Raw genomic sequence first — 21,244 nt, 5'->3', positions numbered from 1 at the left:
CCCACTTACAAATCTACATCATTTGGATTACAACATCAGCTTGTTCTTCCACAGTGCTATTTAACTTTATACAAGAACAAGATGGGTCTTTGCTTTGAAAAGTCATAAGGAGAACTTTTAAATACTACATATATTAGAATATTGATCTTACTGATACTCAGCGTGCATATCAGTTTCATTATCAGAAACAGTTTGAGTCTTGGTTATGTTCACAGGGAGTGTTATCCAGCTTCAATAATGTAGAATGCATTATCCTCCATATATTCCTAAAGCAGGATGTATGCTGTACATTTATATACAACAGTTGGTTCGAGCACAGACATTGCGGTGTCATGCTTTCATTCAAAACCACGATGCCACTTGCTATCCCATGACAATCACTTATGGCATCTAATATGTAATAATTTGCTTTGCAAATGCAAATAATTGTTGCAGACTGGCCTTCATGATGTAATGAAATGGCATATATTGCACACACTCTGTTAAAAAAATAAATAAGGGATTATCATAAATACACAGACCAGTATATGACATTGAAGAACAGGAAGCAAAATGGAAACAATGCCCTTGCATAAAGATCGATCCGCTTTGCTGCTGATGGGATGACAGGCTTAGGAGGAGGAGGTTTCTTATTGTTCTTTGCCTGAGATTTCCCAAGCCCGCTGTTGACTTCTATGGGCTTTCCATAACAGTCATAGTTGGACAGTTCAAAATCTCTCGGCAAGCTTCCAACAATGCTGAAATCGTTGGATCTCAGGTCAGATTTCGAAGTGCAAACCTTTTTGCATCGGGTCTCCCCTACCTGTTTTAAAATATATATATATATATATTTCAGAAGTCAGTTACTCTGATGTTTCAAGGGCAAGCATAGGCAGCTCTTCAGTGACATGGAAACCAATGATGTGCAGCCACAGATGCAGCCTAAGGCTCCAGACTAACTCCAGCTGGAGTTGAGTACTGGGACTCTGCAGTGAACCCAATTGTTGCCCTGCTCTGCCATTTACTGTGCAAATAAAGTAAACAATTAGCCACATTTTCAGACTTATGTTTTGATTGATATGTGTGACATTTGTGGATGTTAATTGCTTGTTGGGATAGCCTATTGTTGTTTTATTTTTGTTTTCATTGTAAACCACTATTGGAGAAATATGATAATGGTATATCAATTCCTGAAATAAGTAAGTAAAATCTGTTTGGTGCAATACAAATTCCATCTGTCATGAGCTTAGCACACTGAACCTGCCATGTTTGTCTGGCCCAAATCATTATCACAGACCATTTCACAGTTCTGAAAGTTTAAAGGCAATGAAAGCACATACAAATAAAAGTTCCACACACTGCAACAAGCACTCAACTGCAAATTGTGCTTAACCATCACCAGGGCCATCTTAACAGCATTACGGGCCCTGGGCAAAGCAGTGTCCTGGGGCCCCTACGACAACAACAACTCCTGTTAATTTTGGAAGTTTTCCAATTTTCCAAGGGTTAACATACACAGATCAGTATGGGGCCCACGGGCAAGTGCCCATCAGGCCCATGCGTTAAGACAGCCCTGATCATCACAAATGGAAGTAAGCAGAATGGAAGCAAGTAGTACACACAATATGGGTTGCAGCCAATATCCATGAAGACAGACTGCACAACTAAAGTAAGAAGGCATGAAGAAACACTCATATGAATGGGGGAAATGACCAGAAATGTAAATCTTTGCTGATGAGCAAGAAGTTAACTATTTCCCAGATGATGTTTGAAAATATACATAAGAAATATATGCATCTTTCTCTTTTACGAATGGCTGACTACAGATGACTTATCACTTTTGGACATCTATCAGTCATCAGCACATTAGATATGAGAGACAATAATGATAAATTGCACAATGAAAATTTGACTTTTCAAACCCTGGGAAATGTTCCAAAATCATACAGTCTCTCTCTGTGTTTGCAAATATGTGTGTGTGTAGAATCTCACTTTGGAAAAAAGTATTTTCTCCCTTTTGCATTGTGCCAGAATTACCCCAGGATGTTTTCCTTCCACAGAATACTTTACCAACATGTTTTAACATTTTGTAATTACCATCCCTAAGTTCTTCTGTGATTATTACAAAATAAATTTAAAATAGGATAACCAGTATTGTTGTAGCTTTATTGAAAGTTATGCTGTGGCCAGAGAACACTGTGTACAGTTCTGAATATCCCAAGTTAAAGGAAAATATAGAGCTAGAAAGAGGCAATGCAATGATAAAGGGGCCAGAGCATCTTTCCCGAAAGAAAAAGCTGAAATGTTTAGGCCCATTTAATATAGAAAACCGGAATAAGAAGGAATATTATAGATGCTTATAAAATCATATCAGGCAGAGAAAGTGGATAGAGGCCACATTTTATCCCTCTAGAACAATCTTCTCAAATGTGGATCCCTCATAATTGCTAACTACTGGCCATGTTGCCCGAGGAAGACCAAAACAACTAGCAGGAACAGGCTCTGGGGAAGGCTGGTCTAAAATATGGTGGGAATTGTAATTACTGTATGGAATTCACAGCTAGAAAAACAGTGGTGACAACCTGATGGCTCATCAAAGGTTATTAACCAGGAGCAGAAAAGGAACTTCCAGGTTGAGATGCAGTGCATTATTGAGGAGAGGGCATGGCTGATGAGTTCAAATCCTTGGAGGTATTCCAGAGGATATGGTTGACTGCAATAATCAGGTTGTTGAGCCATATTGGTTTTTGGTCTTCCCAGCAGTGATATTCTTATGATGTTGTCCTCGTAATTGACTTCAAAGAGTCTAACAGTAGAGTTACTGCCTTATGGCCAACTGAGAACCAAATTACACATTATGCTAATCATGTAACTGAGGCAGCGCTCGCTCTCTCTCTCTCTCTCTCTCTCTCTCTCTCTCTCTCTCTCTCTCTCTCTTGCAATGCTGGTGTAAGCAAGTGAAGCCCTAATCTCAAAGTAAAACCTCCCTCAGCTATTTACTTAATCCTGCACAATTAGTGTGATTTCTCCTGAAAACTTGGAAGAATCAGGGCTCTAGATCACAAGGAGGGCCTTCACAGGTATGAAGCAGCTTCCACACAATCAAGAGGCAGAGCAGCCATCCCCACTTCAGTGTCCTCTAGATGAGTTAGGACTACAACCCCCATAATTCCCAGCCAGCATGCTATCTGGGAATTATGGAAATTATACTCCTAGCATATCCAAAGGGCACCAGGTTGGGTATGAACGGTGTAAATGATGTAAAAGTTGTGACTAGGAGGGGTAGGGCAAGCATGAATGCCTGCAGAGGCCTTAGATACCTTGGATGCCTTTGGTCCTTAGATACACTCAGTTTCATTAAAAATCCATTTATGGGGTCATGCCATTAATGGACATATCAGGAGATAATTGTACGCATATTATCCCACAGTGATATTTCTCATATAGCTTCAGAACTGTTATGCCATTGTACCCATGGCTTTAAGAAAATCTAAAAACAAACCAAAAACAAAATACAAAATCCCTCGCCCCTGAAACAGCAGTAGTGTCATCATGTGTTCTACCTGGGGCTAGATGCATGAACCAGAAACATAATAAACTATTAAGCTGAGGGCACAAGACTGCAAAAGTTACATGTTTCTGACAAAGATGTTGCTTTCATTGCTTGCAGCAGTAGCATGTAGACATACTGTCAAACCAAATTGAACTTTTAAGCCTCTATCACTCGCTTCCACTCAGAAAGAAAGCCCTTGAACATGCTCTTTAGAATGGAAAGACTTTGTTACAGAGGCTGATGATTCCCCGAAGAGTCACTAGAGGGTGCAAGATGGTCATTCGTTTCTTTGTATGATCTAGTAGCAGGGGAGAAATGCAGCCATATTTTACTGCAAATTAAGGTGGTGGCTATTTTGCACATTTCCCAGGATGATCGGGTGGAATTCGGCAGTGGCAGCACTCTGTACTGAAATGATTTAAGAGAGAGGCCATAGCTCAGTGGAAGAGTGTGTGATTTGCATGCAGAAGGTCCCTGGTTCAGTCCCTGGTATCTCCAGGTAGGTTAAGAAATACTCCTGCCCATAACCCACTGTTGGCAATGCTGGACTAGATGGATCAAGGAAGCTTCCAATGTTCCTTTTCCAGATAACTGATCTAGTTTTGCATAATTGTATTAATGCTCAGCAATAGTTACATGATACTTTTTGAGTTTATGACTAGCAATAAGTGCTTTTTCTGATTCAACTACATAGAAATGCCTTGCCCAAAGGAAGATTTGCCTGCCACCTACATTGCTCTCTTTTCAATGCCAGGCAAACACCTTTCTTTTCTCCCAGGTATTTTAAGGAATGATCCTATGCATGCTCAGACAGAAAAGAATCATACAGCTCCCAGCATTTGTTGGTGGGGAATGATGGGAGGTGTGGGACTTATGTCTAAACAGGCACAGGATTGCACCTTTAGAAACCTTATTCTAAATTTTACAGCCATTATATCTATTCCTGTGCTATTTGCTGAATTGCATTGTATTTTATTCTTTTAAATATCTGTATAGTATTTTATATTTTTAACTGTTTCCAAGGCATTTTAGTATTTTATCTGCTGAAATCTGCCCAGGCAATGCTGGTTATTGGGTTATTGACCCACAACCAACCAACCAATGAACCAACCAACTTATTGTTTTCATTTCCAGTATAACCCCATTTTTCAACATAGCTCTCACGGCTGAACCTTGCTTTCTCTCTACTATTCATCTGCTGCCTGAATTCTTCCTCTGATCCAGCAGTCATGCAAGAGAGCTTGGCTTGGAAACAGGAAAAAGGAATTGCTGTGGGGAGAGGCACACCCATCCTCATTTTCACACTGAGCTCAGAGCAGCCTTGCCACTGGGTAACTTCCAGACATAGGATAACAGTCATGCTCCGTTTCCTAGTCCTGCACCTAGTTTCTACTATCCCAGTGGCCTGCCACAGTGAAAAGAAAGAGAATGGTAGCCATCAAATTTGAATAATTTGAGAGGTCCGCCTGGCGCTGTCGTTATTTGTTTTTCGGCTCCAGGCCAAGACCTTTTTATTTAAACAATATTTTAATAATTGTTAATATTATTTATTGGTTTTAAATTTTTTAGCCAGGGTGAATCCAGATTTTATACGTATCTTTTTGTATGATTGTTTATGTATTATGTTGGAAGCCGTCCCGAGGCTTATGCGAATGGGACGGCATGTAAAAACTCCAAATAAATAAATAAGAAGCAAAAGCAACATGTTGGGTGCCGAGCATTGCCATTTGTCTTCGGGAGTGGGGCATAGGTAGCAATAAATGAAGCACTGGGGTCTAGCTAAATAGAAGATCAGAATGAATTGCTCCAGGAATCTTCGCAGAAGTAAAGGCAGGCGTATAGTTAGGAAAGTTCAGAAATGCTGTTGCTTGAAAAGTTCTTAGCAAGCCATAGTGACAAGACCAGAATCTGGCTACAGACCAAAGATCCAGGCTTGACCTAGAAACATTTACAGCCAGGCTGACCAATAGACTGCTTGGGTGCAGAGAGCCCTGCTGGAACCTTGGGTAGTTAATTCAGCTGCTTCAGCCTTCTCTCTGCAGACTTATGTTCCAAGGGCTCATAGTAGCAAATGCAACACAGATCAAGAGGCAACCATGTTTCCAGTCTTTGCAGCACAGGATACAGGACAATACTGCAGACAAATTATCTAAGGCTGTGTCTCATCTACCATGAATCCACAGCACTTTCCATTCATCCACAGTGATTATTTATAGTTCAGACAACTGTGAAGTCTATTTAACGGGGAGAATTTACTTAATTTAATATTGTTATTAAAACATTATTAAAACCCTCATTCAACAACATGGGGCAAATTTACCCAGCATGTACTTTACATTGCAGAATTTACGCAGAAGCAGACCTACAATATAATATTTCTAGGAACTTGTCACTTCTATGCAATACTTACCATTTATTCAGTTTACATCCTACTTTTTGTCAATGATGGTGCTCACTGCTACCAAATTTCACATTTAATAGTTACAGTTTCCTTTCTGTACATAAAACTGGGGAAGTGGGGGGAAATCTACTCTAAACACCCAGCTGAACCTTGGTTGTGGAGCATTTTCTGTCCCAGATAATGCTGGGGTAAAAGAAATCCAGCAAACCCTGATCCAGGCAGGCAGACTGGAACGCTCCTACAGAGTTTTCTTTCTGAAAATCAAGGATAGCCTAAGACAAAAAATTGCCCAAGATATGAACTGATTTTTCCCCTTCTATTATGTCCATAGGGAATCGTGCTGCCACTATGAAAACAGGACTGTTCTGAATGATACCCATTACCTTTCTCCCTCCTCCTCTCACCTGCTTCAGAGAAAATTTTAGTAAGCAGTCCTAGCTTGGGTGTTCCTTATACAACAGCTCCAATAGTGCTCATTGGCATCCTGGTTTTTTAATATATGTATACGGATTTTTATATATCCATCGCAATCAAAACATATGAAATGTACCCAACTTTCTAGCAATTATACATAAATGTGATGGACACCAATGTGGTGATCCATTGACTAGGCATTTTGTGGTGGTGCTACAGAAGTTTCTTAAATCTGTCAAGTGACACATTGGTCTGCGAATGCTGGTGACCTTGTGCCTGCTTATTTCAAAAAACGCTTCACTGTAGCATCACAATGAAATCGCACTGCAGTATAAGCACCAGCCTTCCCCAGCTTGGTGCCCTCTCAATATCCTGAAGTATAACAGATATCCTAGGGGTAATGACAATTATAGTCCAAGACATCTGGGGGTACCAGGCTGGGGAAAGATGGTGTATAAAAACCTCAGTTTTGCATTTACCTAGCACTGCCCTCTATATTTCATATGCCAGATGAATGAAAACAGAGGAACTTGGCAAAAATGATAATGCAAGAAAGGCCCTTACCTGTAAGGTGCTAATGTGCACCGGGGTGCCTGTGCCATTCACAGTATTCTTTTTAGCTGCATTGCCACCTTTCCCTTCTGCTTGCTCTGCCTTAGCGATTTTTGCTTTTTCAGCCTCAATTCGCTTTGGATTGTTCAGCATGACTTGAACCACGGCGTACTCAACCAGTGAAGCAAACCCAAAGAGAAGGCATGCAATCAACCATACATCTAAGGCCTTCACATAAGACACTTTGGGGAGTTCAGCGGCAAGGGTTGTACATTCGGATGCCAAACTGAGCACGGAGAAGATACCTAAGTCATGGGAGGAAAAGAATACAGCAATATTCTAAGCAATTGAAATATTCCTGCATTGCTAACCTTTCCCCTCTTTACTGTCCCCAAGCATTAGTGTTGCCAGATCCTAAATAATGATATTTACATTCAAAAGGAACAGAACTTGCTGATGTAGCACATATGTTGGCAGGAAATGAATATGGATGTACATGGTGAATTATGGAATTGGTTACATACACAGATATATAATCATTCTGAGCACATGCATAACTGTTATTGATTGTATTGTTGCTGACAACTTTTATTTATCATGGCATATCTATGTCCTTTTCCTGATTGGCACTGGTTCTTACCATGAATTTTCAAACCATCAATCAAATGGAGTTTTAGATGTCACAAAAAGATGGAGAAATACGGCAACTGAGTGGCAGACAGCTGGCTATCTCTGCTTCTGATTCGCCTGCAGGGAACGCAGCAATCAAATTGGTTGTCTATATGTATACTAATTTATACATCACAAAACAGTCCAGTAGTTGTTCTTCTACCTTCAAAAATTAGCATTATGTTTTAACAATTGCCTATCCTTCACGGTAAAGTATAGCTCTTTCTATATAGAGCTAAAATCCATATTTTTAAAACACCTTACACTCCATAGCTATTCAAATCTAAAACTAAACTTTTAAAACCTAAAATCTATTGACAGAATAGAGGGCAGCTTGGCTTTCATTGCTTTATTCAGTCAAGCAGCAAAGGTCACTGTGACCTGCTACTGGTTTCCATTTGTCTTGGATCTAGGCTTGGAAGTTCAATCTTGGGGTGACAGGGAAAAAAATCTTATAATATTTCAAAGGAAATGCATCATAAGACAGAAGGGAGTGGGTGAGAAGCAGATTTTTTCAAGGAGTTGCTCTGCACTGAAAACCAAGGGTTCTGTGGCCTCAGAGAAAGCCAGAAAATGTGCTGTTACACTGTCAGAAGCTGTGGGTGTGAGAGGTTTAGAAAAGAAAGAGACAACAGATTGGAAAGAAAACCTACCTAGAACTCTAGCTGTGTCTACATGAAGAGAGAACTCAGCAGGGTACACTGGAACCCCATTGACTAGGGAATTATTGGAGTCTCTTTCAGCAGAGTCTGGACTGTGCATCGTCTTCCCCTTGGATGGCCACATTCCAGTCTTCATATTTCTATGGCTTAGAAACATTGACACTACTATCTCCAGAATGCAGAATCAGGCCTGATGGCACCACCTGGCATCCTCAAGCAGCTGCTGGGGTCCAAATGCTGTGACAGTTTCCACTGTGAATGGAAGTTCCCTAAGAAAAGTCCTGAGGTCTGGCTGGTTGACTACTGGCTGGTCTTCTGCATAATGGATGCCTACTATTTACATTAGTCTGTAGCACCAACAGGGTAGGCAACAGGCCTATTTTTGCAGACATCTCCGTATTGGTACTATTTTCCTACTACCATCAGGATGTAGGATGTACTTCACTACAGTAGTCTGCAGGGGTACCCCAGAAGGCCCACTCACACCTGGAGCTAGGTAGTCCTTGAGCACCTGCCTGGGCAACTTGCCTAGGGTCCACTCAAGTGCTAGTCCTGTCCTCTCCTTGATTGGGTTCACACATCATGACAAGCATGCAGTTTCCATAGTGTGTGGTTTTTTTGCCTGGATGTGCTTGACAGGTGATCCAGTGGCTACTATGCTAGCATGGTTTCTACCATCCTCGCTCAGTCCTTCTGCTGTTGGCCCATATGACATCAGTCACCATTCCTGAAATTCAATCCCATGTTGCATGGCCAGAGTAGCTCCTGCAGCTCTCACTCTTTCAGGGAACTCTGTGGTAGCTGCATACCGCAACAATGGAAACCACAATGCCAGGTTTGGACAACTGGAAAAATCATGGCAAAGTGTGGAAACCGTATAACAGACACTGTTTTTTTTATCATGGTTTGTAAAAAACAAATGTTCCATTCTTAAATATCACAACAGGGTTCATACAAAACAACAGACTATCCTGCACAAGAAAGTACCTTGTCATGTCATGCAAACCTGCCCACTGTATAAAAGGGACAATGAAAATGGAAAGAAGAGTCCTTCCCCACTCTTGCAAACAGCTAGAAATTTAAATCTGAATCACAGCATGTTATCATCTTACCATCCCATACTGACAGATGTTGGAAAAGCTACAAATAGGTAATGCTTTAAATATCAAGAATGTCAAGAATCTGGCATTCCACCCCCAACACCAAACTGGATATCCCTTGCAAATTCTACTCACAGTTGCATTCATACAGGTCAATGGTGATACAGTGAGCAGATACAGGAACAACCTGGTTATAGGCTACAGATCTTGTCTCTTAAAATGTGAAGACATGTATGGGACTGAAAGAGAGAAGATTGGGATGAGAGTGAAAAGCATGCTATGAGAGTGCAGTTGCCTTCAGTATCCAGTGAAATGTCCTGCTACTGAAGCAACTTCAAAATGGACAAATGGCATTCGGTGGTTTTGACAGGAGGTGAAAACATAGGTTACCCAGAGGCACTCTTGCAGCACTTGCATCAGGATTGATCCAAAATGACAACCACGAAAGTACAACAATAAGCAATGTTGGGGCATAAACACCCATCATGTAAAAGCCAACTTGTCTTCTTAAAGTGAAGATCACTTCTACACATGTGTAATAACCTTTGGAGAAATATAAATGTAAATGTAAATACTCATGTTTCTATAGGCCTCTGGTCTCAGATATAAACATTTTATGTGCCTTCAGTGGAAGCTGGTAGCTCCAATGTCAGTGGAGTGGTGTACTTAACTACTTTGACTTTCAGTTTAAACTTTCAGGGACTATCCATGATGCAAATCATATCCCCCCAAACAGGTTCAGAACCATGGCTAGATACTTCAAAGTTCGGAGTAAAGCTCAGGACAGATACACAGTCCTGCTGAGATTGGAGCCATCATCTACTGTTGGAAGCAATCTTATATATACTTTCTCACTGATTTCAGTGGAGCTTACTACTGAATAGACATGTACAAGACTCCATTGTTAATGTCACCAATAAAATTATTGGTTCTTTTTTATTTATTTACTGTATTTTAAATTACCTAATGAGTGAAGTTATCCAATATATAAAAATATGAGGTTAAAATATTGAAACCAACCAACCAACAAAATAAAAACAAGACAGAATTAAAACCAGCAGCAAAAAAAACTTTTAAAAACCCCAAACCATAACAACATCATGAAACTTCATGAAAAAGAGCAGCAGAATAGGCTATTAAAGCAGTTCTTACAGTGCCTGGGTGAATAGAAAGGTCCTGACCTGGTGTTAGAAAGGCAATATAATATAGATAGCAGGCAAACCTATCTGGGAAGGATACCAGGTTCCCAGCACTGAAAAAGCCCTTTCTTAGTAGCCACTGATCCTGGAAGTAGTGTATAGCCATCAGGACTGGTAGCCATTGATAGCCTTATCCTCCAGGAATTTCCCTGATCATATTTAAAGCTACCTTTCTGGAGTTCATCTCAACCCCTTTGGGTTTTAACCACCTAAATAATGTGGTGTCATCAGTAAAACTGGTAACTTACCACTAGTTTCAAATCATTTCTTAATAAATTAAAAAGTATAGGTCCCAAAACATATCCTATGGAACCCTACTGTTTAAACTCCTCCACTGGAATAGCATACAATGCATTTCTACTCTCTGTTTCCTGTTCTTTAACCAGTTACTGATCCATAGAATGAACTCTCCTCTTAATCCATAACTGCTAAGTTTTCTTAGGAGCCTTTGGTAATGGACTTTATCAGTACACCTTTGGGAAGTCCAAGTAAACAATGTCTAAAGAATCATCCCACCCTCGTGTTTTTTGACACTCTCAAGAACAGTGAAATGTTAGTGAGACAGAGCTTACTTTTATCAAAGCCATGTTGATTCTTTTTCAGCAGGGCTTGTTTTTCTATGAGCTTATTAATTTTATCCTTTATATTTATTTTCCTTTTGTGCATTAAATTGGTCAGTCTCAAGTTCTTGACAATTTTCCACTTAAATATATATTAAATCTATTAGTTCTGTGGTCACTGTTACCAATTGGGTCAACAAAATTCACATCTCATACTAGGTTCTGGTTGCCTGTGTTTAGGATTAATTCCATGATTGTCTCCCCTCTGGTTAGTTCCATGACCAATTGTTCTAGGGCACAGTTGTTGAGGACACTGAGAAAATTAACTTCTTTGTTGTGACTGGACCATACGTTTATCTAGTCAATATAAAGATAACTTCAGTTACCCATTATTATACAAAAGTTGTCATCTGGAGGCCCCTTGATTTCATTTTTCAGGGAAGTGTCACCTGGAGCATTTTGGTCTGGAGAACAATAGCAGGTTCCTAGTACTAAAGCAGTTCTGGAGTCTGGTATTGTCACCCATGGTGCTTCTTTGGATGAGCCTACCTTTTCAGTTTCCTAGTCTTATTGACACTATGTCTTCTCTGCCATACAGAACAATATCTTCTCCAGTACTTGCTTCCCTGTCCTTCCTATAAAGCTTACATCCAGAGATTACCATATGTCACTCATTTTATCTGTTCTACCAGGTTTCTATAGTTCTCACTATACGTAGGTTTTTCTTTAAAACTATTTTGGTGGGGGAGGTCACAATTTCTCCACTCCCACTATGGTGGCAATAACAGCATATTAATTTCCACATGTGGATTACCTTTAATTGGGTCCTGGCCAGTATATATATTAAAGTAACACAAATAAAGATTGCACTATAACTAACATGGCAATCTTGTACTTCCTTATTTCTGCTTAACTGAAATCTATGTGACAAAATATAACAGTGGATTTTCAAGTTAGTATGAATATGTAGCTATCATATAAAAGGACAACTACTCTGTTCTCCAGGGTGCAACTCCACATTTTTAGTCACAAATGGGTGCAATTACTTAATGCATAGTTTTAATGCATAAAATTGCTGATAGGGAGCATCTAATTGCTCTCTAACCACCACCTGACATAACAAACTTAACTACAAACCTTTACTATAAAGTATAAAATTGGTATCTAAATATTTAAATTTAACATAAAGAAAAGGTCCAGTACAAATTATAATTTGCATTGTTCATGTACTGGAGACAATCACGTTCTGGTTATCCGATCTTCTCTTCTTTCACAGACTGGATCCAGTGGAATGCTCTCAATGCCATTTATAACTGGATTCCATAGACTGTTAAATTCTTATTTCACTTTCAATGCTATATATGACTTTTATGTTTTCAGCTGTTTGTATTAGGTCAGTGGGTCACTTCTACTCTGATCAAAAGCCCAATATTACCTTTCAGATAGAAATAATAGCATTCCTAGGCACCACTGTGGATAATTTTGCTGTGAACTGCCCAGAGAGCTTTGGTTATTGGAATGTATAGGAATGAAATAGAATAAACAAATGATATTAATTTTACATTAAGGCCACCTAGTGATTTCATTATAATAATCATAATACTGTCTCATAAACAAGAAAAAAAACACAAAGCCAACCATTAAAAAAAGCAAAAGTCATTCTCAAACTTCCTTCTTCAGTCATCCTCAAAATCCAGCAAGGTACGACAAAAAGAAAAATGCTTTACATGAAACTTCCTAAAGAATCAGATTTTATTAAAGAAATGGAATGCTCTTGATCTTTGATTACATAGGAAACACAGTGAGATAGCAAAATAAAATATCATTCTGCTTTTTAACATTTTTATTTCATTGGCCCTACAATCTGCAAAATATTGGATATTCTCCCATAAAAGTACAGCAAGTTGTAAATTCTTTTCATCTGGCTTATATGGATAACTAGAACTGGAATAATTGCTTAATTATAAATCTTAGCAATTATCTAAGTAATTAACTGATGACAGGCAATAATAAACCTCCAATAAGCATGACTTGCTGATCTGTCTCTTCCACTGATTTCTGTGATAGAAATACAAAAATGACCATCCATAAGACAACTGAGACCTCAATCTACATTCTAAAATGATAGCTAATTAGAAATACTATGCATCTTCCAATATTAATACAGTTATGAAACTTCAGGAACTGCAAAAATATGGAACCAAAGGCTTTTCAGTTCATACTGATACCTCAGTTTTCAGTACTAATCTTTTCTATCAGTTTGTGATTAAACTATAAATGATACTGCAAAACATTTTTTGATCAAACATCTCTCTGCAAAACAGAAAGGTCAAAATTTAACAAATGGCTACCAAACATACACTATAGGGGAAGGAAGCCTGAGTATGTTACTGAATCCATAAATTCATAAATGATAATACATACCAGTCCCTTTGTAGTATTTGGTACAATTGCCATATTCAATATCTTCTTTCTTAATGTCAAATTGAGGCAACGCAATTTTTTCTAGTTGAACAGGATCACCAGATTGCCAAATAAATCGTAAATCATCAGTAGTGTAGCCAACTATATGTTAAAGGGGAAAAGGGGTAAAGAGATAGGAATAACAAATACAATAATCTAATACGGAAAAAACAATAATATTTTCTCCTTACACTCCTGCCTTAGAAAATAATAGTTATTCATGAATGCTTATTTCATTTTTTCATTTTGAAATGAAGCATCCATACTGATTTCCATATCATTTCCAGACATAATTCAAAGTATTTGTTTTAACTATAAAGCCCTACATTAATCCTATGTAGATCAGATTTACTGAAATGAATGAGACTCATTAAATTAAATTGGGTACTCCCATAGGAAGCAAGCTATAGTATCTGAAGGATCACCTATTCTGTTAGGAACCTGATGATTTGTTAAGTCCATTCAGTGAAATATTGCTCTAGGTGCCTCCTTCAGAGGTTAGATGCCTCTTTACCTGTAAGAGGCACATCCTGACTGTGGAATATTCTCCTCAAGGCTATTTGCCAGGTCCTTCCATTGATTTATTTCAGATACCAGCAAAAGCTATTTTATTTACCAAGAACTTTGGCAGGTTGCAATCACGTTTATAGTTTGTTCTAAATTGCTGCTTTTGATTTTTATACTGTGGAATGTTTACTATTCTAATTAGTTTTACTATTTGCTTAAAGCTTTTCTATATGGTGCCTTCTACATGTCTTTAAATGAAATGGCTGAATATACATTTTTAAAGTAAATAATAAATCAGTCAGTGTCAGTAAAAAGAGATCGAGTGAAACTAACATTTACAGTGCAATCCTGTAGTATTTTCACTTAGTCTTAAGTCTTACGGAGATAAATGTGGTTTACTTCCAGGTAATGAATGTGGGGCTCCAGCTGAGGTCAGGTATCCTCCTAGTGGGAATTGTTTTCACTGACAAAAAATGGATAATTTTTTTAGCCCGGATATTTCCATGACCATTAGCATTGCTGGCTCTCTGCAGTTATTTTAATATGGTATTTTATTACTTAATTATTATTTTACTGGTTAGTCTTGTGGCACTTTTATCATGTTTTTGTCTTTTGAAGTATTTTGGGATTTCTTTAGAAAAGAGAAGCAGTATGTTTAATATGCCTCATTGGTTTCTTACATCTATAATCTACCCAGTAATTAATGTTCTCTGGATAGATTACAAACATTTTTCAGATTAAAATAAATATAAAATTGTCCAGGCCCTGTGCTGACAAAGGGTGGAAGAGAGTATCAGAAAGTCCCCAATGGGACAATGTAGATGTTATGTTTTGTTCGTTTTGCTTTTTGTAATCCTTGCACAGGGTAATGGTGACAAATTCATGAGGGAAAGAGTTGGGGGAAGGTGTAAGCCTCTCTCCTCATGCATAGTAATCCCAATCTGAATCAATGCCCTTCCTTGTCTGTAAGTAAATTAAAAATTCAGTTTTATTCTTAAAATAACAGTGCAACAATTAAGGGTTTTAATGGAAAATTCTAAATGAAAGAGATGAATCAAAATGATTTTATTAAGAAATGTTAGAAGGCCACATTAAGCAGTATTAAGAATTTGCCAATTCTTGTTGAGCTTTTAGGCAAAAGTAACAATTATTTTAATGCATTTCCGATGTACGTACAGCTCTCCAACTGCATCTTACAGCGTTGTGTGTCCATAGGAAACAAAGTTAAGTCCAACGGGCAAGAGAGAGTAACAGATAATCTGAAAATATAAAACAAATGTTTGCAAGCAATTCAAAATACTCACCAAGGTACAAAAGGAGTTTTGTTTTGTGCCTTCATGTTACTTAATAAAGTAGATTAGTATAATAAATCATATCTGTCATGAGATGGGTTTTCCCCCTTCACACTTCCAAACACAGACCTTTCTTTGGCAAAAGTGCTATGCTCCAATGCACTTCCAGTAAGCACAACCAACATATAATGAGTAACTGAGCAGGCACAGAGTGTTCATTGAACCCAGTCCAACAACTACTTGAAAACAGTCTCATTTTGTGTAGCTGGGGGCCCTCCCTATGGGATGTGGAAGGAGGAAGGCAAGCCTCTTCTCTGTTTGTTGCCCATCTAGATGGTTGACCCATCTCTCCTGACACTGTGTCATGGGGTCAAGACTCAGCTAGCTGCAGGAGGTCTTCTCTCATGCCCCTCCCTGCAGCTGTAAATCTTGACTATTCTCAGTGCCCACATGAACACCTGGAGAGGTTGCCCTTGAGCTATGCCCCTCTGCTTCTTCTGTTTCAACATCTGAGAATTCTGTTTTTCAGGACCCCTCATCATGTGACAAGTTCATATTTGTCTGGCCTTGGACACATGCAAAAACTAACTGTCCATTTCATTCTCAGAAAGTATCCTATAAAGATTAGTTTTACAGTGGTTTTTCCCCTACTGGAATTGGATTGAAATATGAGAACACAGAGATGCAGAATATTCTACCAAGGTGGTTCTTCATCATCATCATCATTGTTATCATCATCAGAGGGATGGAGAATGTATCGGAGTGCAAGCATGGCTTGTCTTCCAATCTGCAGTGACAATTTGTTTCTTAGATACTTTTTCTTCTGGATCCAGATGACCATGGAAAGTAGTGGCAAAGATCACCATGTCATTGCAACATTAGCTTTTATTTCCTCTTCATCCATTAACCTTTTAAGCAAAGGCACAGGTTCCCCAGATTGCCATTCTTCCCTCCCTTACCCACAATGAAACAAGAATAAAGAAAACTATCCCAAATAGCTGCATAATATGTAATTACTGTGACCATAAGTGTTGTTTGGCCTCTACATACAAGAAAATAAATGAGATGGTTTGCTAGGAAGGAAGAGAAAGTTATCACTGGATGATAACTGGGAAGACCCAGTGTCATTTGCAAAGGGAGATGCAAGCTGGTAGTGAAGGCTTGATATGAATGGAATTGGAAGCCTGTTCTCTGAGCCTGACCCCTCTGCTCCTAAAAAGTCAGCATATCTATATGACTCTGGCTCCAACTATCAACATTCTTCATTGGCTTCTGTCTCACCCAAAAAGAACATATAACCCCTCTCTTCCTGCCTTCATGACTTCACTGGCAGCCACAGGATCTGTTATTTAACATAACATGGAAATTCTTTTTAGGCTGCAGTTGTCCCACAAACATATCCAAGATATAAGAGAAATCATGATTTGTGGGTTTCTTGGGTATTCTAGCTGAATTGGATGAGTCCGCATGCGTTTATGCATTTGTTTTGTTGCCTGTATTTTTTACTTCACTTCAAAATAAAATAAACTCAAGGCTAGGAGTGGGGAAAGACATAAAAGTCTGATTGAAGGCTCCCAGAGGGCATCATATGTGATTCACACAAATAAATAAATACATTTACACATTTACTCAAATAAATCAAATTATAGAAATAAATGATGTGGTTCTTTCCATACTAATGACTTCTGAAACCTAATGGTTCCTTTTCTCAGAAAGTTACAGATTGAAGCTAGTAATACCATGTGAAATGAAAACCAACTCAATGCCATCAAGGAAGCAGTTGAATCTTCTGACTACAGCTTCCCCTTCCTTCACTACTACTGAACTTCCCAATAGTATCTTCCCATTTGTAATGCTTTGGAAGCACATTTTATGATAAGAAAAGTACCCAGTATGTACCAAGTAGAGATTGTACGCACTCAAAATTAATAATAAATATTTACAGTTGAAAGCAGAAAGAAAAAAATACCTCATGCTAACCAGGACATCTCCATCACGGAATATAAACAGAAGAATATTTTCTTGAGTGACATCATGGAAGTTGGCATTCTTTTCATTTGCAAAGAATAAATCTGGCTTCCACAGACACTTAAACATTGTGGGATCTACCGTTAATGATTCAGACCCTTTCCAGTCAGTGGGCAGTTTAAGTCGAGGGTCATTCCACTTTTGTCTTAGGAAGATGTTAACTCTATAATCCTGTTTTAAACAAAACAGCAATATGCAAATCCGAAATTAAGAAAAATGTATAGAAAGTTATTATCTGTCTTCTGCTTCACTAAATGACATACATACAATAATTACTAAATGTGAAAGAATCACTAAAGCAAAATCAGTCTGTTTCTGATGATATTTTTAAATGATGTGTCCTAACCATTAATACACTGATACTGTTAGGAGCAGATATGGCAGTTGCTTGCAAAGAGCCTGATGGTGTCTGCCTTCTGAGTGATGTTGCTAGAGCACCATTCCAGAAGTGGGTAGCAGCTTTTTGAGGAAGTAAATTGAGCTCACTGCTGAGCTGGGAGAAAGGAAAACTCTGTGAATGGCAGCTGGGAGGGCCCAAGAACAGGCATGCCAACAGTGGCAGTAGGAGTAACAGGGGACAGGTGGGGAATGCACACCAGCATTGCCTGTTGAAGACTGGCTGATGGGGGCCAGAGAAGGAAGGGAGCTTCTCTGCTGAAGAGCTTCTCTCACTAGCAGGGAGACTGATCCCGCCTGGAACCCAGTGATAACTGGAACAGGAGACCCTTTGGGTGGCATTTCTCCTGATAGTTGAACAGCTACTTGATATGTTTCAGGAATGGAAGGGCAGGATCCTTGGATCCAATGCTCTCAAGTTTTCTTGATCTTCTGACATTTGATGAAGTGTAGTTATTTTGTCCCTCTCCTCAAAACCAATGGGAGGAAAATTAAAAAAAAGGAAAGAACAAGAGAAATTAAAGCAAATAACTGTCCATCACCCACCTCTCTGGTTAGAAATGCCAATCTGTCGGAAGTGGTAGATTTGTTGTTGTTGTTGTTAGTCGCAAAGTCGTGTCTGACCCATCGCGACCCCATGGACAACATTCCTCCAGGCCTTCCTGTCCTCCACCATCCCCCGGAGTCCACTTAAGCTCACACCAACTGCTTCAGTGACTCCATCTAGCCACCTCATTCTCTTCCGTCCCCTCCTTCTTTTGCCCTCAATTGTTCCCAGCATTAGAGTCTTCTCCAGGGAGTCCTTCCTTCTCATTAAGGTGGCCAAAGTATTTGAGATTATCTGCTACTTAACTAGACACTGCACACTACTTAGGATTGCTATGTTGATCTTCTTTGCAAAGTAATACAATTTTATTCTTTATAGTCAAAAAATCAAGCCTTTATAGAAATGAATACAGCCTAAAAATCTCTCTCTCTCTTGTTCTGCCACCTGTTAAAGGCCATTTCATTTAGATAGGCTTTTCATAACGCTAAAATTTTAAACTAACTCTGATGTTAACTGGGATGCCGTTTTGTTTCTTTCATGATTTAGTTGTTTCTCAATGTCTAAATTGTTTGTACTATGATTGTCCCAGGGCTCTACATTATGCATACTTAGACAGAAAGAAGTTCTATAGCAACCAGGATTCCAGGATGACAAGTATATTTTCCAGTGAAAATATATACAGGAATGTGCCCTTCCTGTATTTAACTTCAATATCAATATTTTTGTCCATTTTGTATGTTATTAAATGAAAGATGGGATATAAATTATCCAAATAAATAAAATAGTCAAGAAAAAAATCCATCTTACCATAGTTGTCTCTTGAATCGATCCAAAACTGTTAATGAAAATATTAACTGCTACATCAACTGGAATTCCTAAAATATCCATTAAAGAAACTCAGTGTCAAACTTGCCAGGAAATCTCATTTCCATTTTCTTCTTCACATTATAAAATATTTATTAAAATATTTGTAATGAATTGATACAATTTTATTTTTGGACTAGGAAGGCATAATGAGTAGGAAGGCAAAGAACTGGAAGCCATTTTAGAGCAATATTCCGAGTGATGATTGAATAGCAAATAGGGTTGTAGAAGAAATAGCAATGGTCAAATAAACTCATTTTAAAATGAAATTTTGTGTTTGTGGCGGGAAGGGCTGGGGGGAGAGTGCACAGGGAGCAAGGATGGACCATCGCTCAGCATAATAGATCACATGTTTTGCATGCAAAAAGTCCCAAGTTCAATCACTGGAATCTCCAAGTAAGGCTGGAAAAACTTCCTGAAGCCCTGCTGAGTCACTGCAAGTCAATGTTAACAGTGCTGAGCCAGATGGGCCCATGGTCCAACTAAATATGTTCAAGTATGTTCTGATTCTGCTTCCCATGCTTCCTGCAAGGGAAAGTGCCCAGAGCGAGTCAAAATGCAGGTCCATGTCTTTTTTTCATCAGAGAATATGATAGCAGCCTTGGGAAAGCAGTCATTTTGGTCAGGAATATAGGATAGGAAAAAGCTTTACATTTTCCTCTATCAAACCCCTCTGCCATTCAGAACTGGAACCATCCCCCAAGGTGCTTTTTTAAGCAATTAGCAATTGTTGGTACAAATATATCAACCTCTAAATAACTTCAAAATTTTTAATTATACATTAACCAACCTTTGAAATTTGGTCTTATTCTGGGATCGTAGCTAACCAGAAGTCTATTTAAGATGTTGCTGGTGGAATTAACAGGTACCCTTGCAAGATCTTCAGCAGATTGCTGTCTGTTAAAAATAAGTGACATTGGTTAATGTTTGGCAGAAGTAAGAAATGGATCTAGTACATTAATCCACACCTTTAAAAATGAAGAAAATGTACTGTTGATGCTTTTGTGACTTATTAAAGCAGGACACTTCTTGTGAAATGCCTGAAACTTACATGTAAAACTTAAAGGAAAGGGAAAGAAATGTTCTCAAAAATCTTCATTTTACTTACAAACAGAAGCAAGCAAATCCTGTCTGAATACAAATCTCACATGTTCCTTAATCTTCTTTTAAATCAGGCTAAGCTGGGCTAGGCTTAGCAGTCTTAATTCTCTGCTTTCAGAATGGGCATTTTAAAAGTATACCTCTCTTTTTCGTCTTCTGTCTTCGGAACAAAAGTGTTCAGAAACAATAGTATGTAGATACATCATTGACAAGGCCAGATGTATATAACACTGTGAACGATATGCTGACTGTCTTCATTAACTGACAACATTGCATTGCTGAATGCAAAATGATTCACTGAGAAACCTGTTTAAAGAACTGGGCATGGTCTTTTCCAGGGGGACAGGACATATCCTACAGAAAAGGAAAATCCTTATGACAGAGGCATATTATGTAATGCAGTGGCCTTTGGGTATGGAGGGCTGCAGACATTACCTGACCACCAAACCATAATACAGTGGCTTCAAAAGGAGCTGAAATGAGCTTGGTCCTGCTAGAGCACCCTGGCCATCTGTGAAGGCTCACTGCAATGGCAGCCTCTGGATGTATTTGCAGAGTCAAGAAAGTCCTTCCTATCCACAATGTGGTATTATTAGCTTCCAAAAGCCAGTTGCAAATCTTGGCCAACCCAGTTACCTGGTTACAAATATACGCATACATATACACATGAATGAATGCACCTAATTGTGACTTTAAGTCTTCGTCACCGAAAACCTTTCAGTGCTGAGGTCCGAATTAGTCCCAACGTACAATGCACCTTTCAAAACTGTGCCCCATTGACTGAAGCACTAGCTGCACTCATAATTGAAAAACAACTCATTCAAAACCAAATATCGTTATTATATTTATATCCTACCTTTTTTCTTTCAGAGAACTCAGAGCAACTTATATAACCTCCCTCCTCCTCTCTCAGTCTTATCCTCACAGCAACAACAGGCTTAGAGTCTGTGATTGGCT

The 21,244-nt window shown here is 38.7% G+C and overlaps 1 protein-coding gene across 1 annotated transcript in view; it reads right to left on the bottom strand.

The window, feature by feature from the left end:
- Positions 1-505: 505 nt before the first annotated feature.
- The window catches only part of GLRB (glycine receptor beta), a 34,148-nt gene continuing 13,409 nt past the window's right edge, over positions 506-21,244 (bottom strand). Inside the window, exons 2-9 of the mRNA XM_044430823.1 lie at positions 19,977-20,083; positions 19,130-19,197; positions 17,321-17,550; positions 15,236-15,318; positions 13,514-13,654; positions 9,721-9,873; positions 6,912-7,204; positions 506-802 (exon numbers count right to left, since the gene is read on the bottom strand). Of these exons, the coding sequence (XP_044286758.1) occupies positions 506-802; positions 6,912-7,204; positions 9,721-9,873; positions 13,514-13,654; positions 15,236-15,318; positions 17,321-17,550; positions 19,130-19,197; positions 19,977-20,083 (1,372 nt within the window). The remainder of the gene's footprint in view (positions 803-6,911; positions 7,205-9,720; positions 9,874-13,513; positions 13,655-15,235; positions 15,319-17,320; positions 17,551-19,129; positions 19,198-19,976; positions 20,084-21,244) is intronic.

Source organism: Varanus komodoensis, unplaced genomic scaffold, assembly GCF_004798865.1.
Source record: "Varanus komodoensis strain SLA01 unplaced genomic scaffold, ASM479886v1 scaffold21, whole genome shotgun sequence".
Lineage (NCBI taxonomy): Eukaryota > Metazoa > Chordata > Lepidosauria > Squamata > Varanidae > Varanus > Varanus komodoensis.
The sequence above is the reverse complement of the archived record's forward strand: the minus strand, read 5'-3'. Positions and strand labels throughout refer to the sequence as shown.